The 24,653-nt window shown below is 44.9% G+C and overlaps 1 protein-coding gene across 1 annotated transcript in view; it reads left to right on the forward strand.

The window, feature by feature from the left end:
• The window catches only part of PLBD1 (phospholipase B domain containing 1), a 245,604-nt gene that overhangs the window by 64,804 nt on the left and 156,147 nt on the right, over window positions 1-24,653 (forward strand). Inside the window, exon 2 of the mRNA XM_069231448.1 lies at window positions 21,211-21,430. Coding sequence (XP_069087549.1) covers window positions 21,211-21,430 — 220 coding nt within the window. The remainder of the gene's footprint in view (window positions 1-21,210; window positions 21,431-24,653) is intronic.

Below are 24,653 nucleotides of genomic sequence, written 5' to 3' on the forward strand. Positions count from 1 at the left end.
GATGACAGTTGTGTTGGGTTTCTGCCCTGGTACAGACTTGAGACCAAGAGCGATTCCCAAAGTGATAGAGGTAGTTCACCTATATCTAGTGCTACTTCATACATGGGGCACAGCTTGGGGGCAAGTGTAGTGAAAAAGGTGTTATAAAATTCAAGTGGTAGGCCAGCAAGGCCTCCTGTCTTGTTACAGGCCAGGTCTTTGATCACCTGTACCACTTCTTTGGTGGTTACTTTAGGGTCAAGGGCTTGTTGTGTGGCGGTGGGGATATGCAGCAACAGGAGTTCCACTAGGAACGCTTGGGAGTAGTCTTCTGAGGGTACAGGCAAGCAACAGGGGCAGCCCTCTAATAGCACATAACAACCTTCAGTGTCTGTGGTGGTGCTTAGGGCCTGATAGGGGGACTCCTTGGCAGACCCAGATCAGGGCTTTCCGGGTGTACGTAGAATAGGAAGTTGCATAAATTTGCATTAACAGATAACGTATTATGATAATTATTGATGCATTACGATCATAGCAGAGTGTCTATTTGTTGAGGCGTGGCAGGACTAGACTGGAATCCTTGCCGGGAGTCCACCGACATGATTGTATCTTCGTCCGGGGTGAAGAGATGAGGGCCTTTTTCATCATTGGAGGTTGTGAGGTGGGACGTCTGCCGCCGCAAGCATGGTGCACCGCCTGTCCTCGATGATTTGTTCTAAATCTGGGGGCACAGCCGCAGATGTCCGCTGGGCTCTTCCTGCTTGGGAGTGGCTTTGTTTCTTGTTCTTGGACTTGAGTGTGGGCTGGTGAGATTTGTTGTGGTCTGGTGCTGCCGCCCCAGATTGTTGACCTGTCTGGTCCCAGACCTCCTTTGGATCCCTGAAAAACAGGGGACGACGAACAGGTACACGGTGCGCCCTCTCCAGCGTGAAAAACGGTGTAAGTTCAGATGTCAAGGTGAAGGATTTAAACCAGATGTCAAGTTATTGCTTGAGATCTCGAACTTCGACCCCTTCCAACAAGCCCAATATACGGACGTTACGTCGGCGGGAGAAGCCCTCGATGTCATCCGCCCTGTCCTCCAGGTGACAGACCTGATCATGTAGCTCCTGTATGGCTCGTTGGTTGTCTTTATGGGCTGGAAGACGGTCATCTGTTTCTTGCCCGCAGCCACCTTAGCAGTGAGTTGACGCCATAGCGCTCAGATGTGTCTCCATTGAAACTCTGGAGCGCTCTATGGCTGCGAGCACCAGATCCAGTGTTTCCGGTTGTAGCACTGATGGTGTGTTCTTTTCTGGTTGGGTGTCGGTTATGGCATTGGGTGAGGGTTAAGGTGCCTGAGCTGAAGATGTTGAGGACATCGTAGCTGACTGAAGTCTGCCTTTGCTGTGGGTCACCATAGAGCGGTTGTCTCAGGTGCACGAAGTCTAGTAGCTTATTGGGGGTATGCTTTTGCCGTGGAGGACCACGGTGGGCCCTGGAGGCAGCAGCAAGGGGAAAAGTCTCTATGGTGTAGAATCAGGTGTGGTGGTAGAGAGTGGGTGGACACCACTCCCTGTCCAACCTGTCACAAGGTGCCTCAGAATCCCGCTGGCGTGAGGCAGGCATAGGCTGAAAAATTCAGGTCATCCGCAGGGTCCGTCTTCAAAGGGCCTCCCCCAAGGGGATATGTACTTTCCAGGAGACACAAGAACCCTCTATGGTACTTTGTGAATCAAAACTGTGACTAAACAAAATACAGATCTTAGCAGCAAGTGCTTTAACCTATCCGTGCGTCAGATGGCCATGAGCCATCTGATGCCACAGTGCTCATGTGCGTTGGACAGCTGCTAGTTGTCAGTGCACATGGAACTTGAAATCCCTCTGGTTCTAGCACCAGAGGGATTATTTTTACAAAGAAACTGTCTCGGAAGCTGGGAGAGAGCTCCTCAACACCTGACGCTGTTTCTTTGTTTTCATTTAAATGACGATCAGTGCGCAAGGCACACTGACGTCATTTCAATGAAAACTAAAGTTAAATGAGCTGATCAACTCATTTCACTTTCACTGCATCTGAGAGAATCTCCCCTTTCCAATGGTACCACTCCCTAGTGGATTCCTGCTTGTGGTTCGTCGCAGGAGGGCGCTTCCCAAGCAGGAATCCACCACTAGACACCAGGGAGGGGGGAGCGACCCCATGGACAAGTACAAAATCAGTTTTTCTGCCCCTCCTGGGGAGTCAGATGGGTGCAAAAGCCCCTGATCTGCCCCCCGGTGGGGCAGAAAGCGCAATAGGCACCAGGTACTACTTTTTTTCCACCAGGGAGGGGAGAGCAGACCCTTGGGCAAGGGCTTTTGATCCCCCCAATATTTTTTGAGGCAAAATCAGTCTTTCTGACGGGTAGGGCTTCCCACAATGGACATGGACATGACCCAACCCAAAATAAATGGGACTAAATTCTTTATGACCCCTCTGCTCTGGGAAGCAGATGGCGGCAAGCAGAAAGCCTACTAAGCACAAGGTTTATTTATTTTTTTTACGAAAGTTTAGGCTGCCCAGAGTGGGCATGGTAGTGCCCTCATCCCCCCAAAATGGGCACAGTCCTTCTACACCCCCCCCACTGGGGCAGATGGGGTAATTACCCCCAATCTGCCCGCTGATGGGCAGAAAACCCACTAGACACCAAGGAATAATGTTGTGAAAAAATAGAGTGGTGGGGGATGGTTATGCCCCAACCCCAAGTGAAGGGGGCAACAGTCTTTCTGCTTTCCCTGCAGACTGAAGCATCTCATCCCAATGGCAAGCAAGAAGATGTTTGACTCTTTTGAGTGGTGATTTTACACATGGGCCATGCGAGCTTGCCTAACTCCCAATACCGTCCCACTTGCAGTGGTGAACTGCTGTACTGTTGGGCTTGGGCAGGCTGTCGCCTGGGAAAACCCACCAGACCCAGACACTTCTGAAAACTAGAAATCTGGGGAGTCCAGGGTGGTGTGCTTTACATGCACGCCACACTATTTTCTTACCCACAATGCCCTGCAAACCTCCCACTATGGCTGAAGTCACACATTTTCAATACATTTCTGTGATGCAAACTTGCTGAATCCGCAGGAATCCACAAAATTCCTACCACCCAGCATTGCCCCATCTATACCGCTATAAACCCTGCCCCACTTGTGTGGCTGGCCTAGTGCCACTGTGGTAAAAATCTATCTCCATGCAAGGGCTTGCATTGTCCTTGTTTTGATCTCTTCCTAGGCCCAGCTACACAAGTGGGGTAGCATTTTTATTGACACAGGTGGAGCAATGCTGGGTGGTAAGAATTTTGTGGATTCCTGCTATTCCGGAACTTTCCATCACAGAAAGTTAGGAAAATTGTTTTTTTTAGTCAAAGTTTGAGGTTTGCCATGTAGCAAGACCCTCACTGACTTAGAGGTAGTAGAAGATCCCCCTACAGACGAAGAAGTGATATCAGAAGTATAAGAACAAACCATTGTGGCTGGGGTGGGCTTTTCATTTGAGGAGGAGGATGTACTACCATGTCTTTGCACAGCTGAGAAATTCAGAATGCATAATTCTCATTGTATGGTATAGTTCCAATGTTTTCTTTTATTTAGGTTTTTCTGCCAACATGTGGTAACTGATGGCTCTCTGGTTGGAATTTGATTTTGGAACAATGTTCATGAAATGAAAATAAAATCTTTTAAAAAAAGGTTGAGATTTGCAAGTGTTTCTGGGTAACCAAATGATATAAGAACCATGCAAGTCAGCCCACCGTGGATACTCCTGAGTGTCAGGTTTTCAAAATTTACAGGTTGGCTAGTTTTCCCTAGGTGCCGGCTGAGCTAGGGTCCAGAATCTAGAGCTACCCACATTAGGGAAAAAGAGGGTCTGTTTTCGTTGAAAAAATGTGCCACGTCCTTGTTGCTTTTTGGGCCATTTCCTGTCGCAGATACAAGGTCTACCCACACAAGTGAGATACCATTTTTATCAGTAGACTTGAGGTAATGCCAGGTGGAAGGAAGTGTGTCGCTCTCCACAGATTCCAGAACTTTCCATCACAGAAATGTGAGGAAAATTTGTTTTTTAGTCAAAGTTTGAGGTTTGCAAGGGTTTCTGGGTAAAAACATATAGTGAGAGCTACACATGTTAGTCCACCATGGATACTCCTAGGTGTCTAGTTTTCAAAGATGTACAGGTTGGCTAGGTTTCGCTAGGTGCCGGCAGGGCTAGAGCTACCCACATCGTAAAAAGAGGATCAGTTTTGGGTGGAAAAATGTGCTGCTTCCATGTTGTGTTTTGGGCCATTTCTTGTTGTGGGCACTAGACCTATCCACACAAGTGAGGTACATTCATTTTATTGGGGGGACTTGTAGGAGCATAAAATAGTAGAACATTTGTTATTACCAATTGGATTTCGCTACATTTGTGCCTTTTAAATGTAAGCCAGTGTATAAGAAAGATGACATTTTGAAAACTACTCTCCAAATCATACGCTATTACTGGTACTTACAAATTCAGAGATGTTGAAATATCCACTGCTTCTAAACTCTAGTTTAGAAATATATAAGTTTCCTTAATACACATTTTTCACTCTTCCTGTTTCGCTATAAGAATGGTCTATACTCAGTACTCAATGAAAAGCCTTTGTGTGGTGCAGATCAGTTGTTTGCTCTGGGTAGCTTGGAACCTACAAGCCCTATATACCCTGCAACCAGAAGGGCCTAGCAGACATAATTGTATATTGCTTTTGTCAATCAGTCTTTGTAACAAATAGTTGCAGATGAAAACGTTGTCACAAATGCCCATTTGTTTCTACTGACTTTAAATATTTATTTTTATTTCAACAATTATTTTCTGTGCTAAACCCTTGACGGATCTACACATATGACCCTTTGCTGAATTCAGAATTTTGTCTGCTTTTCAGAAATCTATAGCTTTTTTGGACCCCCTGTGGGTTTCACACTCGTTTTCACCTCAAACTGGAAGTAGGTTAAGAGCACAGAAATATGGAAAATAGGCTACCTCGTAGAAAAATGCAAAAACTTTGATACTAAATTAGGTTTCTTAATTCAGCTCTGCATGTTCCTGAAAGCTGGGAAGATGGTGACTTTAGTACAGCAAACCATTCCTGGCTGCCATTTTAAGGGGAAAAAACAGGCACTTTAATCTGGAACACTTTTTCCTAATTATAAAAAAAAAACCTCAATGTTGCTATATTTTACCTATTTTATCGGCCCCTCCCAGGGAATCCACAAACCCTGGGTATTTTTCCAATCCCCAGGATGTTTGAAAAAAGGACGTAATTTGGCATGGATAGTTTATGTGGACAAAACGTTATGGAGGCCTAAGCGAGGACTAAGCCAATTACCCAAAAAAAGGCTCAGCACTGGGTGGGTGGAAGGCCTAGAAGCGAAAGGGTTAATCACCAGAGTTATCTTTCCATTATTATTATTCTCTGAGATTTGGTTGGCGCACAAAGCTCTCTGCAGCAGGCCCATTAACCCCATAAGATATTCTAAAATGCGCCAATTAAGCCAGAAGAGATATACTGTCACGATTTTCCTTGGTGCCAATATCTTTGTGACAGAGTTTTGAAAAATGAAATGTAATCGTTGTGTGCCAGATTGTTTTTTCATGACTCTGCCCCTTGACACTCCACCCCCTTTTTGTTACCCACCTTCACCCCAATGTCTGGGTTCACTGAGTAATGTTTTTACAATCCCAGGACTGTTAACACCAGATCAAAATAACTGCACTTTAATCCCTGCGTAACCCTTCTCTCCTCCGCAACGTCTCATCGAGGCCCCTATGCTACACCCCCACCATACAAAAATAAGTAATAATATTAAGTAAACAAACTCACGATTCATTCCTTTCTGGAATGGTGCCGGGGCTTTGCCTCCGTGCTTCTATGCCGCTCGAAAATAGGCTGTTATCACAAATGGCGTCTTTTCACAAGACCTAGAGATATAAGGGCAGGGTGCATAGTCAACTAATTTTGTGCTAATATGACCTCAGCCTCAGGTCCATCACCTCACCGATAAAACATCACCTGACAATTTCCTCGTGACTTTATGACACCACACAGGCACAGGTGCATGCTTCTCACATAACCTGCCAGGAAATGTGAAAATGGGAAACCAGTGCAAATCTCCTGTACGCAACAAAGAAAATACTTTGGACCCGACCCACAAAAACATTTGCAAATCTCCACCTACAGTTTACATCCTCGCATGTTCACAGATTTGCACATTTGAGGAACTCACAAACTTATTGAACAGCACATATGGAATCCTACGACATCCATAGGCTTCCAGATTACTCATCCTAATGTTTTGTGACTTCCTAATTACGTCACAAGCTTGCACCTGCACTACGGACAGCACATTATTGGGTTCACTGAGACGGTTTGTGCCTACCACACTTAGCTTTTTTTAAAACTGTTTTTATTGGGGTTTTCAAGAAAATCACAGGGATACAGCAATACTGGCACACTCAGTTAAGTGGCCGTAGATTAGACCAGGGCAGTGAGCCCTCTTAATATAAGCCACAGAGTACAAAATACGTATTTTCTTGCCTTCGGGGTCTCACTGGTTGACTCCTTAGAACATCCACCCTGCCATGCTCATGGATCTCCTCTCAGGTACTCCTGAGATGACTGTGGATGTCATTTTTCATATCCGTTTTTGGTGTCTTTCTGTATCTCGTGCAACTTGTTCTAACCTCTGTCAGCAGAAAATTTACCATAGCAACCTTTATCCGCTACATGCTTGCAAGTTGCTTTTCTATTGCTCTTGGGTGGGATCTGCAGCGAATTTGTCCTTGTTTCCAGTAACTTTAAATTGCATTTACCATTACTGTGTTTTTCATATGCATGCCTGTCGATTACTCTCTGTTACCCCTGGGTGGACTATATAAATCACTTGCATCATTTACCATAGTTGCCTGTATCTAGTGCATGTTAGCTGGTTGCTCCTCTGCAGATGGAACCCAACAAAGAATTGTACCATTTGCACGTCTAGACCAGTAGGCAATCCTGCTTGCACAGGTACCCCTCATTGGTAGGGAGAGTCAGGGGCTGTCCCCCATGCAAAAAAGAAAAGGTGCTGATATGGAAGGGGTGGCGGAGAAACAAGAGTGTTCTCCAACATAACACATGGAAATGTGGATGCAACAGTCTGTTAAGGGGCAGTGTGAAATTTTCGAAAAAATGAGGTGTGGTGGGGATGGTGAGGCAGGAGGGGACTTGGATGTATTGAGCAGAAAACAGAAGCAGTTAAAAAAATTATTTCAAATTCGACTTCATTGGAATTGCTACTGTTAATAATGTAAGACTACCTTGTTATGACAACTATTTCAACTCAACATTTTCAGAGTCAACCATATTACATTCATTCGCACAGCTACCTCTCATGCTGCTAGTTTCAACTTCGGGCATAATAGCAGCAGCGCTATTGCAGAGATTTGAGGTTTGTATTCCACTCCTCATTAAGCATGACACCACAAAAGCCCCCAAATATTCTACCCTCGCAAGCACCACTATGAACCAGTCTCAAAAATAATTGAACGTAAAGCACCCATATTCTATCTCACACTCCTCTTCCTCTGTCCATCACACTTATGCTCTGCTATTTGATAGCATCTTTCTCATTGATACATGACACCTTGCAAATCAACAGCCTGTCAACTAAGCTTTCCCACAAGCATAGCGTGCTAACTACCCACCAGTGTCCTTCGGCTAATCATCAGGAGTATAACAAGCTATTTAAATGCAATTACAATTCAATACTGTATTTTTAAAGAATTGTTCATGATTTTTAATTATGCTAATTGGCCAGTGGTTGGGCATGCCTATTACTGTAGTAGTGAAGATATTAGCAAAGTGGCAGAAAACATCTTCTGGTCTACTTGTACTTAGAGTTTATTTGCAAGCCTTGTCAGCGATAATGCAGAGAAGATATGGTTTGCTGTCTAAGTTTCTGACTTTGGAACCTGGTAACATGAGTCTTAGTTTCTTCTTTTATTTTTGACCGGTAAAGGCTGGTTTTAACTCAGTTTCCTCAAATAACCAATAAGATTTATGTCATTTTAAACTATGCAAATAACTTTATCTCATGTAGACTAGCTCCAGTAGACATTATTCATTACTTCTATTTCTTTCTAAGCCGGACTGCGCTAATGTCATATTCCTAGGGCAGCCTGCGGATCGCATGAAGAGATTGTAAAATCAACTGAACACAGGCACCATACCCCCAGGGTGCCTCCGGGCGCCCAGATCCTTTCAGTCCTGAGCAACAGACTGCCGTTGAATGGTACTGTGAACTTCAACACTGCTCACTGTAAAACATGTCATCCATCAGTGTATGCTTTCTTTCTACCAAATAAGACTTATTTTATAGAAGCAATGCACTTTTTAGTTCTTCACATTTCAAGTTTGTTCCAGTATCTAAGTTCTGCAGCAGTTGAATTTTGCCTGCTGTTTTTCATGTAAGGCAGTTTGCCTCTGGACTTCCACGCTCATCCAACCACAATCTACTACATATGTACTTTCAATATGTAAATCATTGAACACCTAGCTTTTACTTTAATAACTACTTTTTATACTAGTATAAAAAGTATAATTACTTCAACCTAACTGGTGACTAGGATCCCAGACAATGCCTGGATGCTCATAAAAATAATGTAGACATTGATTTTTAGGGCCCTATCTCTGCTTTTAGTGATTCGTGTTCATTAGCTTTCGTTCTAATAAACTAAATGAACTGAAGAAATATTTGTGCGGTATCCTGAAACTAAGAGTGGGATGAATTGTTCATTGAATTAGTTTCCATGTCAGAATTACTTCAGGGTTCCGGTATGTGACCGCAAAGTGCACTTTATATCATCCACAAGTTAATGGGTTGGTGGAGAGAGCCAGTAGGTTAATGTGTGTGTTTGGTGGGCAATATCTGAAGGACTGTTTGTTTTTATATGTTTTCAAGATGACTCTTTGGGCACAACATAATGCTGTACCACTCCATTATGCCACAAGAAGTCATTTTGTCAGTTGTCTGCTGGGTAGCAAAATAATTACTCCACTGTGTCAAGGGGTGGTTTAGCTATAAGAGTAGGAAGAGTTTTGATCTAGAGGCAAGAGATTCAGACAGAAGAGGTGGTAGGAAAATTCAGAGTGTGAGTAAAGAGAAGTACAGTTTCCTCTAGTGTGGTAAGGTCAGTGATGCAAATGTTGGTTATTTTGTTAGGACAAAGTTGACAGATTATATTAAGAAGTGTTTCTTGATGTTTGATACAATGTGCCTGGCACAGATGTCATAGGAGTACTTTGGTTTGACGATGACTAATGGTGGAATGTGGAGAGAGTGGTCAATTTCCCAGAAGTAGATGAATGTATTGCTCAAACTGCAGTGAACTCTCAAGTGGCACATTGGAGTGCTTGTATACCACACAGGCTGGTTTAGCACAAAGTGTATGTCTTTGGGTATTCCCATTGAGAGTGAGAGAAGCTTTGAATGTATTTATCATGAAGCCAAGAGGTTAGATACCTGCCTCAAACCTTTAACAGCTAGCAAGCAAGCCACCCTAAATGAAGCCGAAGTGAATCGCATATTGTTTTCTCCATCTATCTGGGTGTTAAGCATGCAGTGACTTTGTTAGTAAGTCAGAGAGTCTTGAATGTGCTTTAGACCTTGACTAGGAGCCAGTGTAATCTTTTGAAGTGTGTCTCCCTGCAACATTTTGAACCCTCTGAAGCCTTCTAATTTGGTATGATTTTAAATCGAGGTACAGGAAAGCATAGTGTGGCATGCTTGGTTACCTTGTTTCTTCAGCTAAAAATATCATTCATGAAAACAGAGAATCAATGCATGGGTTGGAGTAGCACTTGTTCATCATGCCGAGTTATGCTGCCCACAGATTCCTGAAATCCTCTGTTCATGTTTTTTAAATGTCTAATAGCATCTTCATTGTTGCAGTAGTATCCACCCACCAACATCCTGTGCTACAATACATCATTCCTAGATTAATATTTAGGGCTGAGCTATAGCATAACATGTATTTGTGAAGTGCATGGTCACCCAATAGCACATTGTGGACTAGCATAGCAGATATTTGTTACCTAATTCAGTGATACTCATTTTATATGCCTAAGGAGGATGAAGAAGGTTTCAAACTTGTAACCCTGAGGTCAAACACAGACTTCTGCAGTGTATGCCTTTGTCCACTGACCCTCCCGACCCTTCAACTACACCTTTTACCCTAGAGAATCTTGGTCTTGGTTAAATTCAACCTATTGTTCGAGAAAAACAAGGATCAGACCTCACTAACAACATACAGGCTGTGGGTTTCAATCAGGAAGTTTGTCATCCAGCATAGACAGTGGGAGATGGTTAGATATAATATTCATTCACAATATAAAAATATTTAAATAGCTATGTTAAACCACTTTACAGCTGTTTAATCTGATCTTTATTTTGTTTCAAGATTCCGCTTTAATCTGGTGTGAAACGTTATCTCACTTAAAAGCTACAATCTTTCATGCTTCAGTCTCAAATTACAAAAGGGACAATGCAAGAAATTTGATGCAACCCAATATCCAATCAGAGAAGAAGCCACTGATGTGTCTGATTCAGAAATCCTCCTAGAGAATCTGCATCACTTATTTCTTCAACTCCTGACAAGTTTTCCCTACTAAAAATCCAAAAAGAAACATGTCGACAAAGTCTGCAGACAAATGCTATATTAAAGATCTGGATGAGCCAAAAATAATCGGTGACTTGTCAGGTCACGATCCGTCTTAAAAATAAAATGCAGAAAAAGCTATAAAATTGCAACAAATGATGTACATTAGCAACACATTAATGAAGCCTCAAACCATACAAGGGATATTTTCAGTGTCTACCAAGGACGCACCCAGTCTGATCGATTTCAAAATCAACCCAAATGCATTCTAGCAACAGTGTGAAAACTTTTGCAGTTTTTTATGATAACTATCAGAATCTGGGATCATATCTCCAGCAATTCAGAGACATTTCCTTTTCCTACAATTGATGCGTCTCAAGTTCAATCAACTCTCACAGTTTTTCCCTCAAGAATCGAGGAGGAGCTGCATCTAAAGAGCTAGTGCAGGCCTGTAATGCCTCATCACTTGAAACAGACCTCATGACCTTAATCAATTCTTTGTTTTTACAGCATACCACAGAGGTCTAATCTTGCCTGCTTGACTTGAATGTATGTATGTTCCTGCCTGCACAAATCACGAAGCGGTATCAGGGTAACTGTTGGACTTTTGCTTATGCAGGGTCATCCCCAGTCTTTTTCGCCTCCTGCCTCCTATGTTTTTCTGACATGTTGCTGTTGGCTTTTCAACTCTGAGCACTTTACCACTGCTAATCAGTGCTAAAGTGCATATGCTCTCCTGTTTAAATTGTATGTAAGTGGTTTATCCATGATTGGCATATTTGATTTACTAGTAAGTCCCTAGTAAGGTGCACTAGAGGTGCCAGGGCCTGTAAATCAAATGCTACGAGTGGGCCTGCAGCACTGGTTGTGCCCCCCACATAAGTAGCTCTGTAATCATGTCTCAGACCTGCCACTGCAGTGTCTGTATGTGTATTTTTACACTGTAAATTCGACTTGGCAAGTGTACCCACTTGCCAGGCCTAAACCTTCCCTTTCCTTACATGTAAGGCACCCCTAAGGTATGCCCTAGGTAGCCCCAAGGGCAGGGTGCAGTGTATGGATAAGGTAGGACATATAGTAATGTGGTTTATATGTCCTGACAGTGAAATACTGCCAATTTCGTTTTCACTGTTGCAAGGTCTGTCTCTCTCTCATAGGATAATATGGGGGCTACCTTTAAATATGATTAAAGTGTAGATTCCCCTAGAGAGTAGATGGACATGTGGAGTTTGGGATCCCTGAACTCACAATTTAAAAATACATCTTTTAGTAAAGTTGATTTTGAGATTGTGCGTTTGGAAATGCCACTTTTAGAAAGTGAGCATTTTCTTGCTTAAACCATTCTGTGACTCTGCCTTGTTTGTGGATTCCCTGTCTGGGTCAGTTTGACAGTTGGGTTGTTTTTCACCTCACACCAGACAGTGACACAAAGGGAGCTGGGGTGTGATCTGCATTTCCTGATTAGCCATCTCTGCTAGGAGGGAGGGGTGGAGTGGTCACTCTCATCTGAAAGGACTGTGCCTGCCTCTGACAATGCTGTCTCCAGCCCCCTGGTGTGTGTCTGAGGCCTTGCCTGGGCAAGGCAGGATTTCACAAGAAGGTGTGAGTCCCCTTTGAAGGAAGGTGACTTCAAAGACTAAAATGGGTATAAGAAGGGCACCCAAACTTACAAACTTTTGAAAACACTTCTGGAATCAAGGGGAACCTCTGCCTGGAGAAGAGCTGATCGCTGAGGAACAAGTGCTGCCCTGCCTGTGACTGTGCTTTGTGGAGCTTTCCTGCAGTGCTGCTTCTGCCAGAGTAAGAGGGCAAAGACTGGACTTTGTGTGCCTTCCATCTTGAAGAAGAAATCTCCAAGGGCTTGATGTAGAGCTTGCCTCCTGTTGTTGAAGTCTCAGGGATAGCAAAGACTTCTTCCTGCCAGCACCTGGAGTCTCTGGAGAGACCCCTACTCTGCTCTGTGGTGCCCTTCCAGTTCCTGGGACCCTGAAAGGAGAGGCTGGCAGCCTAAGGACAAAAATACACGCACCGAGCGCCGTGCGGAGAAAAGATCGACGCGAATCCGATCGCGGCTGAGAAAACGACGCGACGCCGGTTCCGCAGCTGAGAAACGACGCCGCAGGAAACGCGACCGAAAAACCGACGCCCGGAGCAGGAGAAACGACGCGCAGCATCGCTGACGGAGGCTGAGAGATCGCACCCTGCGCCGCGGGACTTTCGGATCGTCGTGTGGCTGGCTTTGTCAACGCGCACCGCCGTGCCGAGTTGTTTTCGACGCACACAGCCGTGCAGGGTTACTTTCGACGCACACGCCCGTGCGGGGTTATTTTTGACGCAAACCAGGTACATTTTTCACGCTAGCAGCGCTAGTGTGTTGTTACAACTACCTAAAGACTCTTTTTATTTTAAACCTTTTAAAAATCATAACTTGACTTGTGTATGTTGGATTTTTGTCGTTTTGGTCTTGTTTTGTCTAGATAAATATTTCCTATTTTTCTAAACTGGTGTTGTGTCATTTTGTAGTGTTTTCATTAAGTTACTGTGTGTGTTGGTACAAATACTTTACGCCCAGCACTCTGAGGTTAAGCCTACTGCTCTGCCAAGCTACCAAGGGGGTAAGCAGGGGTTAGCTGAGGGTGATTCTCTTTTATCCTAACTAGAGTGAGGGTCCTTGCTTGAACAGGGGGTAACCTGACTGTCAACCAAAGACCCCATTTCTAACATTGGTGGCAGCGGTGGGATTTGGACTTGTATTTGTACTTGACATACAGTAATTAAGTGTACACTACTGTTTTGATCTCAGACCACTACGTGACCACATACTACTTGTCTTGTGATTCTGCTTTTTGTTCTCTGATGTCCTACTGGAAGTATTGCTAATATTTTTGGACTTTGTTTTTGGTTGTGAAGCCTTTGCAGAATGGAAGTCAATTTCTGGCACCTATTTATGTATAAAAAGTGGCAGCTTAAAGCATTCTGCATGGAAAGGGGACTGGCTGTGAACAAGAAATCCAGAAGGGAGGATCTTGAGTCAGCCCTGTTTCAGTATGAATTGAAACGTTGTCAGGCAACACCACCAAATGAGTCTGAGGAGGATAACTACTCTGAGGAGGAGGACTACTCCAAAGAGGAGGGCAGTGGCCCTGAGGAGGGAACAGAAAGAGATGATTGGCTCCTAGCTCGAATCCGGAGTCTGGAAGAGCTAGATGCAGAGCTTAAGAGGGCTGAGGAGAAGAGAGCCTTAGTCCTGGAAGAAAGGAGGAGGGACTTAGAGATTAAAAAAATGATTTATGCTTACGAGCTTAAATTGAAAGAGCTGGAAGTCATGAGGGCTGAGTCCAGCTGGAATGGTGGCAGCAACAATTGTATATCCAGTGATGCTGCAGAAGTGCACATGCCCAGAGAGGTGGTGCCCTACTTGAAGGAGGGAGTTAACACACGCCAGGAGGTTCAGGGGTATGAGGTAGCTCCAGTGATGCACAGGGTCCCTGAGGTGGATTGGGGAACTGGCATGGGGAGTCATATTCCTACTGGTGGGAGGGACACTCTACTGACTCTAAGTGAGAGTGACAGGGAGAGGGGTTCCCCCCAGGTAGAAGTCCTGGTTATGGAGTGTGAAAATATCCCAGAAGAGTGTGGGTTGAGTGTCAGGGACAGTCAGGTACTGTCTCACCAGTCTCAGAAGGGTGATGTGGGGTGCTTTGTCAAAGCAGAGTCACTGGATGGTTGGGTGAAGGGTACTTTGGTTAATTCATGTGAGGGGCTGAGTGATGTAATTGCTGGAGAGCATATGTCTAGTCCTTATTTTCCAGAGCTATGCCAACACCAGGTGGAGTGTGAGTTCTATGACCCCAGGGAGCTTACAATGGAGGCAGACTTCTGGGTGAGTACCAGAGAGTCTGAAGAGGCATTTGGGGGTGCTCCTGAGAGGAGTGGTCTAGGTAGTTCCCAACCAGGTGAGGTAGGGAAGGATTGTAGTGTCCCAGGTAGGTCCCAGTGTAGTGGGATGGGTGAGGGACCCCATGTCCAGTCTCAGAGGAGAGGGAATGGGGATGGGTTGAGGCCCAAGGTGCCCGAGATCCGGTCCCAGGTCCTGGAGGGTTCCCTGCGGGAACCCCAGGAGAGGAGCCTAGCCTGTACCATAGGGCCATCTGTTGAGGGAGACCCCACAGTGTCAGGAGAACTTGGGGGGGCCGCTGTAGCCAGCGTCCCACCAGTTCTGGTGTCTGGCAGTACCACTCCTAGTGAGGGGGTGCAGAAGTCCAGACAGAGGGTTGAGAGGGGGTTGCGGACCCCAGTGGAGAACCTGGAGGGTCAGGGGTCAGCTCTGAGAGCAGAGCCCCCCATGAATGACCTTGGTGAGACCATTTCTGGGCTGGGGGGAATCCAGACTCTGTCAGATGGGCAGAGGTCAGGAGACCTGCGCCAGCCAGACTCTTGTGTGGCCCTTCGGGACAGTGTGTCCCTTGAGGGGGGTAAGTGTGCCCCCCTGGAAGTCCTGGTGTGCCAGGCAATGGTTCAACCGCAGGGTGGTGACTCTGGGTTGAATGATCAGGTTCAGGGGGTAAACTCTGACCTGATGGGGGGTAAGTGTGCTCCCAAGGAAGTCCTGGCGTGCCAGGCAATGGTTCAACCGCAGGGTGGTGACTCTGGGTTGAATAATCAGGTTCAGGGGGTAAACTCTGACCTGATGGGGGGTAAGTGTGCTCCCAAGGAAGTCCTGGTGTGCCAGGCAGTGGTTCAACCGCAGGGTGGTGACCCTAGGTTGGATGACCAGGTTCAGAGGGTAAACTCTGACCTGGTAGGGGGTAGGTATGCCCCCCAGGAAGTCCTGGTTTGCCAGGCAGTGATCCAGTCTGTGGGCACAGACCCTGGATTGGGAGGCCAGGTCAAGGGTGTCCCCCCTGACCTGGAGGAAGGGGCTACTGCTAACAGTGCCCCTACCATGTTGTCTTCTGGGGGGGCCACTCCTAGTTGGGTGGTTCAGGACCCCAGAAGAGAGGGCAGGGGGAGGGAAGCCTCACCCCTGGCCCTGGTCCAACCTGAAGGTACAGACCCCAGGTTGGAGGATCAGTTGCAGGTTAACATCCCTGCACTGATGGAAGAATTGTGCAGGACTGCTTCTACAAGCACCCTGACAGTTTTTGACTCTGGGGGTGCCGCTTCTGCAGGGAGGGTACAGAGCCCCAGAGGGGAGGACCAGGGTCAGGTTGTCATCCCTGACCTGGTGGAAGAGAGAGTGGTCAAAGGGTGCCAGGCACCTGGGGCTACCACCCCCCACTCTCCACAGTCACAGTGGTTAGAGAGGCCTGAGGTCGGGCTCTCATCCCTGACAGTTGTCTGGGGCCACTGTGGCTTGCTGTCCTGGTGGACAGAGTTGCCCCTGGGGGGGGGAGGACGAGAGTCACACCCCGGGGGTGGAGTGGGCAACACCACTGTGTTGGCCCTGGTGGTACTATCTGCCCATTGCAATACATCTGTGAGCAAAGTAAAGTTAGGTGTTGCACAGATGGTGTCTGTAGATGTGGAGAAGGGTTCCCCATGGGTTAGCTTAGTGGGCCCTGAGAGTATGGACAGAGGGATCCAACTGGAGTCAGGAAGGCGTAGAACTGGAACATGCCCCTGCTGTTGTGGGCCTGGGTCCCTGTTCTATCGCCCCAATCAGGGAAGTACATCAAGGTATTGATTGTTCTCCCCTGGCTTTAGGCTGGTAGGGGGTCGTGTTGGACTTTTGCTTATGCAGGGTCATCCCCAGTCTTTTTCGCCTCCTGCCTCCTATGTTTTTCTGACATGTTGCTGTTGGCTTTTCAACTCTGAGCACTTTACCACTGCTAATCAGTGCTAAAGTGCATATGCTCTCCTGTTTAAATTGTATGTAAGTGGTTTATCCATGATTGGCATATTTGATTTACTAGTAAGTCCCTAGTAAGGTGCACTAGAGGTGCCAGGGCCTGTAAATCAAATGCTACGAGTGGGCCTGCAGCACTGGTTGTGCCCCCCACATAAGTAGCTCTGTAATCATGTCTCAGACCTGCCACTGCAGTGTCTGTATGTGTATTTTTACACTGTAAATTCGACTTGGCAAGTGTACCCACTTGCCAGGCCTAAACCTTCCCTTTCCTTACATGTAAGGCACCCCTAAGGTATGCCCTAGGTAGCCCCAAGGGCAGGGTGCAGTGTATGGATAAGGTAGGACATATAGTAATGTGGTTTATATGTCCTGACAGTGAAATACTGCCAATTTCGTTTTCACTGTTGCAAGGTCTGTCTCTCTCTCATAGGATAATATGGGGGCTACCTTTAAATATGATTAAAGTGTAGATTCCCCTAGAGAGTAGATGGACATGTGGAGTTTGGGATCCCTGAACTCACAATTTAAAAATACATCTTTTAGTAAAGTTGATTTTGAGATTGTGCGTTTGGAAATGCCACTTTTAGAAAGTGAGCATTTTCTTGCTTAAACCATTCTGTGACTCTGCCTTGTTTGTGGATTCCCTGTCTGGGTCAGTTTGACAGTTGGGTTGTTTTTCACCTCACACCAGACAGTGACACAAAGGGAGCTGGGGTGTGATCTGCATTTCCTGATTAGCCATCTCTGCTAGGAGGGAGGGGTGGAGTGGTCACTCTCATCTGAAAGGACTGTGCCTGCCTCTGACAATGCTGTCTCCAGCCCCCTGGTGTGTGTCTGAGGCCTTGCCTGGGCAAGGCAGGATTTCACAAGAAGGTGTGAGTCCCCTTTGAAGGAAGGTGACTTCAAAGACTAAAATGGGTATAAGAAGGGCACCCAAACTTACAAACTTTTGAAAACACTTCTGGAATCAAGGGGAACCTCTGCCTGGAGAAGAGCTGATCGCTGAGGAACAAGTGCTGCCCTGCCTGTGACTGTGCTTTGTGGAGCTTTCCTGCAGTGCTGCTTCTGCCAGAGTAAGAGGGCAAAGACTGGACTTTGTGTGCCTTCCATCTTGAAGAAGAAATCTCCAAGGGCTTGATGTAGAGCTTGCCTCCTGTTGTTGAAGTCTCAGGGATAGCAAAGACTTCTTCCTGCCAGCACCTGGAGTCTCTGGAGAGACCCCTACTCTGCTCTGTGGTGCCCTTCCAGTTCCTGGGACCCTGAAAGGAGAGGCTGGCAGCCTAAGGACAAAAATACACGCACCGAGCGCCGTGCGGAGAAAAGATCGACGCGAATCCGATCGCGGCTGAGAAAACGACGCGACGCCGGTTCCGCAGCTGAGAAACGACGCCGCAGGAAACGCGACCGAAAAACCGACGCCCGGAGCAGGAGAAACGACGCGCAGCATCGCTGACGGAGGCTGAGAGATCGCACCCTGCGCCGCGGGACTTTCGGATCGTCGTGTGGCTGGCTTTGTCAACGCGCACCGCCGTGCCGAGTTGTTTTCGACGCACACAGCCGTGCAGGGTTACTTTCGACGCACACGCCCGTGCGGGGTTATTTTTGACGCAAACCAGGTACATTTTTCACGCTAGCAGCGCTAGTGTGTTGTTACAACTACCTAAAGACTCTTTTTATTTTAAACCTTTTAAAAATCATAACTTGACTTGTGTATGTTGGATTTTTGTCGTTTTGGTCTTGTTTTGTCTAGATAAATATTTCCTATTTTTCTAAACTGGTGTTGTGTCATTTTGTAGTGTTTTCATTAAGTTACTGTGTGTGTTGGTACAAATACTTTACGCCCAGCACTCTGAGGTTAAGCCTACTGCTCTGCCAAGCTACCAAGGGGGTAAGCAGGGGTTAGCTGAGGGTGATTCTCTTTTATCCTAACTAGAGTGAGGGTCCTTGCTTGAACAGGGGGTAACCTGACTGTCAACCAAAGACCCCATTTCTAACAGTAACATTCTGAGCTTTCCTGCTAGGCCACCAAACTAGACTAACATTATCACTTACATGAAGCACGTTTTCACTGCATTAAAGTTTTCTATGGGGAAAATTGAGATCCTGGAACCAGGCGAAACAGAATCCAACTCACCACCTTTCTATTGAATCCCTATTTTGTGCACGCCACCATGCTAGAAGCTTAGGACGTGTAGTCATATTTAATTGAGAAATGTCCATTACAGCCCAGATCGATGTGTTGGTAAAAAGCATCAATTTTTAGATCTCCCTCTGAGGAATATGCCCATTCCTCCATACTGACCATCAGATGTTGCTTACAAGAGGCTTAGTGATGGGTGGCCTGAACCACTGAAATGATGTGTACAAGATTCTCTCAAATAAACTCATAGATAGCCGACAAAGTCTTCAAAACCGGGTGACCTGTGAGCACATTGAGTGGTTTATGTCAGGATATCGGTGCCTAAATATTGTCTAACAAAAATATCCTGGCTTAAATATTGTGTATAAGCATTGTGTCCTGCTGGTTATAGATTATCCTTTGTTGGCACATCTGCCCCAGTATTTTAGCAAAACTATATTTAGGACACAAAGGAGCCTTTTCACCAATTAGTTTTGGAGTATGCAAAAACGTACTTCCGTAGTACTGTTTTACGTACTCTTGTATACCTTTTTGAATTAGCCCCAAAACATTGAAACTGGCAACACAACAGGTACGTTCAAGCAATATTCGTCTACCGTCATTACAAATAAAAAGTTGTGTGATCTCATTGCACCTTTACTAATATAGAACGGGACCTTCAGGCCCAAATCACAAACGCGTGTAAGCTTCCACAAAAGAATACTGGTTCCCGTTGTTACATGCCCCAAAATGCCTTTATGGAAAGGCCCCAACATATTTGTGAGATGCTACTAAGGCGATGACATACGGTAGCAGGCTCATGAAACCATCTTTAAACCCGGTTCACTGGCTCACAGTGGATGCAGTTATGGCTTTCAGAGTCCTCTTCACTGTCTGCAAGTTCTATGTGCTTAACTGGAAAAACTATCCCGCACTATCCTCCCAGCAGGCCCTATTTTCAGCAACAGCACATTTATTCTCTTGAACCTTCAGACGACAGAAGCACGAAGGAAAGTTCTTTGGAATCCGTGGCCTGAGGTTGTGCAGTGCACTGAACCAAAGACTTAGCACTGAGCCCCATTACAGTCTGTGCAGATTACTCTCACCTGCGGTCATGCGTTCGGGGGAAGTGACCAAAGAGTAGCTCAAAGGAGCTTCCCGTTCTCTGAACGAACTCAAACTTTCCTATCAGCAGTGCTGTCCTAAGGATGTTTTGGGGCCCAGGGCAAAATCTTTTACGGAGCCCCTTATTAATGTTTCTGCTAATTTAAGCCTGCGTAATGCCAAAACGAACTTTCAGAAACGGGGCTCACACAAACGCCGTTAAAATGTCTCTTTCCAGGACCAAAAAATACTCAAGATGCCACTGGACAAATAGGGAGAGAGACTCAGAGGAACGGAGAGGGTGAGATATGCAGATAGGAAGAGGTAAGCGAAATAAATAGAAAGTTTATTTTCCGGCGGGGGTTAGGGAGTGTTGGAGGTCCTGGGCAAGTGTCCACTTAGTCCATGCCTTAAAATGACTGCGAGTCAGCTGTACTTCCAGTATTTTAGCTCTTGTACATCGCTTTGGAGGGACCACAAGGAGATGCCCAGAGCAATATAAAACTTTGTAAAAAAAACATACAGCGTTTGCTAAGCGGGTCTCTAAAGTTGTTTATATGGTCGTCAATTTATTGCGTCTGTTTTTATTCAGTAATTGCTGAATGCCAGTTGCAGAAGCTCTCCTAACTTTTGTAGATATTTAAGGAAGGCTTGCATTCTAATTTTCATAATTCAGTGTGAGAAATGGTGCTTTTAGAATTTCTCGATCACACCCATCACGTTATTATTGTGTTTACCTTTGTACACTGAGGGTAACGTTAGGGCCTTTTCAACTTATTTTTATGTTATTCTTTTATATCCATTGTTTGTAAAAGTGCAAACCATGTGTTTTTGGTAAATGTGTTTATTTAAAAAAAAATCGTGTTTCGTTTTTGCGTGGCAGATTGGAAGCACAGTTCTTTTAATGTCTCTGGGCGTTTATTTATTAAGATCTGTTACCTTATAGTGAGAATATATTTAGTAATGGACAGGCGGTGTTAGATTTTAATGACGATGTCATGGTAGTCTGTTTAAAATGATATATACACTGCTGAAAAAGACTCATCTATACATAGCTGCCAAGGTTTCATGTTGCTATGTGTGACACTTTCATCATTTTAGTGTAATTACGAGTGACATTTGAAGGACTATGAGTGATACTTTCTCGCAAGCGAAATAAAGGGATGAAGAAGAGGGAATCATAGAAATATCGTAATATATCGAGAATCCTACACCTCCCGTTTTACACCAGCGCCTCCTTTTGGCCTTTGCTAAACACTACCCAGGGCTTACCTAGCAAAGTGAGAAACTGGAACAAGAAGGTTTTACCGCACCTCGAACACGGTTATTTTGCATGACAATCTCAGGCAGTGCGATCATGCGGGGAAATGACTGGATATGCGTTATTCTAACACAATACGTGTGGCACTAGGCGGGTCTGTCTTTTTAAGCATCATTTCTACTTGTATATTTGTAATTCCAATTTCTAGCCAACTATGATGTCTTTTGTTGTTGCAGGAATTCGTTATGCCACAGTGTACTGGATGAGCGACACTCAGACAGTACTGGTGAAAGATGTTTTGGACAGAAACGGAGATGCCTACGGTTTCTACAATGACACTGTTCAGTCCACGGGATGGGGTGTTCTGGAGATGCGTGCTGGTTATGGGTCCGAAGACAGAAGCAACGAGGAGATCATGTTTGCAGCTGGATATCTGGAAGGTTACCTCACCTGTATGTGAGTACGACCCAGAATTAGTATTTCTTGGCATCTTGTTTTACAGGGTGAGTGGTTGTGAAAATGCTTATAGTAGTAGTTTACGTTCATCTTAGTTCTGTTACAGGGGCCTACATCTCAGTTATACTGGGTCTGGGCCTCATATCCAGGGAAAGCTTGCAAAGCATGCTGATATTAGAACTGAAGAGGCAGGTCACACACAGTTCAGTTTATATCAAACCTAACAGTTTTATCGATCTTCACAGAATATTTCCAACGGTATTCCAGACAAAATGTCACGAATGCAGATGTTATCTTAGTTGAAAGGTGATTCGCTGCTGAGTTGTGGGACTACGAGCTTTTTTAAGAGGTTTATTGTACACATGAGAGGATTGTAGAGCAGTAATTCAATTTTCTCTTTAGGTCTTTGGTGTTGTGTCATTTACGAGTCTTCAGGGCTATTTCAGGCGCAGATAGGCTTGGAGCGAATTACGTCACCTAAGTGAATACCTGTACTCATGTCATGCTAGACTGCTTTTAGAAACACTCTGTGAATATCACTTGTGACAGTATAGAGAGTCTTAAATGAAAAACATCATAGCAGCTCTCTTACACTTTTGTTTTGTTCTAACCAGCACTTATAAATTATTGGTAATATCTATAATTTTCTCCATGTGGCCAAAGTGGGGCAACATAGCGAGGAGAGGTAATGTAAAAGTCCCCTTTCGAGGAATGCTTCCAAGTTTTTGATAATGACTACAGCCCTGTGAGTATGTCATCTCCCATGCTTGCCTCACAATCGGTTCCTCTGTTCATGTGACTCCCTTTAGACTTACCACAGACACAGCCACTGCTGATAAGTCAACCCATATATTTAGCCATATTTTCCTGCAACCCAGAGCCATACACACCATTACCCAGACAATCTGCTGTGTACATCTTTCTGTTATCACCTGTGTGCAGCAATAAAGTGTCCAACATGTACACAGCTACCTCTGATTCTTCCTAATTTCCCTCTCTTCTTTGTAATTCACTCCTGTGTGTTTATGTCTCCTGGGATTCTGCCTGTTTTAACAACATATCCATAGCTTTCCTCTCCATGTGCTTTGTACTCACTTTATTTGCGATTACTTCACTGTACTTTTTAGAGTTTTTAAGGCCCACAGGGTAGCTATATGGCCCAAAGACAGAGCACCTGCATCCTGTGCAAGTTCCTGACCATCTTCTCTTCTTGGGCACTCAGGGACAACGGCTGGAATCTCTCAACTTGACTGTGCCTTAATTACAGAATCTCAGGAGGGTCTATAAGGCTTCATTCTGTGGATCTCCTGTGCTGAATGAACTCCCAGGGGACGATCCCCTAAACTTTAGCTACTGCTGTCTTATAATTTTAATTTCCACATGGTTCTGTGTCTCTGGGATTTCGGACATTGGTCCCATGTGATTCTCAGCCCTAGATGGTCATTACGCTTTCTATACCTTTTCTCTGCATTCCTCCATGCCCTCAGCAGGGAACAACCTTTCCACCAAAATGGCCAGGCCTGGCCACCATGATTCTGCTCTCTCTTGGAGGAAAGATTTATAGTGCCATCTAATCGTAATTTCCATTTCTTAATAGAAGGTTTTGTCCTGGTCTCCCCATGCCTGGAAGCATCTTAAAGGACCATTGAAGGTGAATCAGTGAGAATGCCTCACAAAGGCGTCCTCTATCAAACACTGGTCAGCGACCTGTCCAACTTTTCAGACTCGCTTTCAGTCACATTTTGGTTTTAGCTCCAAATAATTCGGATCTTTCCCTTCTGCTCATTATACTTTGTCACACTTTTGTTTCAGTATTTGTACATTTGTTTCACGTTCTTTAGTATTTTTATAAATCACCCACCTTCTCATATCATGCACTACTAATTTCATGCTCTTCCTCCCCACCACTTTGCCTTTTACATTTGCCTTGTCACCTATTGCTTAAGTTTCTTGACCCTGCTTTGTCCTCCAGATGACTTTGGTAAGCCTGTCTTGTTTGCTTTCGTTTTTCTCCATCTTGTCCCTTTAAAAGTTTACTTAATGCAGCTCTCTTTTCTCTTTGTGTTGCTCATATTGTCCAAATATGTTTGTGTGGCTTAATAGAAAGAAATCTAAGAAAGATTCCAGCAATTTAACCTTATATTGTAAAATATCCTGTCAAGGAGCATTTCCTCCATGTCATAGCCATATTTTCAGGGAGCAGATGGGCACTACTGACCCGCAGCCCTCTGGCTTGGAAAGACCCCCTGCTGCATGTTGGAACATCACAGATTTAAACTTTAAACTGTTTGAACGTTTAGGTAATGGATCATCCTTCTGATAAAATCAAATCCTTTGATGCATCTAAGTGGACGTGGACACTAGCGTCTTTCTGAGGAATGGTGCTTGATGTCCCTTTTAACATGCAAAATAAGAGTGATTAAAGTCATCCAGGAATTTAAATTGCCTCTTTCAAATTCTTACACTCAAGTTTCAGAAATTGTACCAAAATGATTGTGTGGATGACACCAAAATGAATCTTATGACTCACATTCTTTCATCAAAAGTTTTGGAAGGAACTAGAATTAGGTTACGTTCTGGATGACAATCGTCTCATGGCCGTCAGTCAAGCTGGTAAGAGACTAATATACTCAATTTGTCGCAAAGAAATTCATAGTGATCTACTGGAAATTATGCTTCTACATGACACGAATACGTGGAAAATGTTACACTTGCTGATATCTCCAGATGAACGGATGGGATTCATATAAATCGTGACAAACTGTGGGAGTTGTATGATGGCTTTTAGTGATCAGTTTATGGGTATTCCTTTCTAACTGGTGGGGGGGCACCACTTTAAGTTTTGGGATTGTGATTCCTACAAGTTCATTAGTGGTTCTCTGCAGTCCAGTAAGGACTATCCTCAAATGTGAATGCTGATATTGTTGGGAATGTGGTGTGAGATTTGATTTGAGGGAGGGGGTGGTGTGTTGCACTCTGTAGTAGGAGGAAGGGGGGATGATCATAAGGTATTATTCAGGGTTTGGAATAGAGGGTGAATTATGTTAAATACAATGTTGGTGTCCACGTGGATCAAGGTGTATGTTGTTCCCTGTAAAGAGTATGAACTGTTTGTTTTGGAGGCACAGAATCTTAAAATAATTCCCTCTGAATCTTGTATGTGGTTCCGATACTCTTATTTTTAAGCCTGGTGTTAGCCAATACCGTTTAATTTTATTAATAT

Source organism: Pleurodeles waltl, chromosome 4_2 (genome assembly GCF_031143425.1).
Source record: "Pleurodeles waltl isolate 20211129_DDA chromosome 4_2, aPleWal1.hap1.20221129, whole genome shotgun sequence".
NCBI lineage: Eukaryota > Metazoa > Chordata > Amphibia > Caudata > Salamandridae > Pleurodeles > Pleurodeles waltl.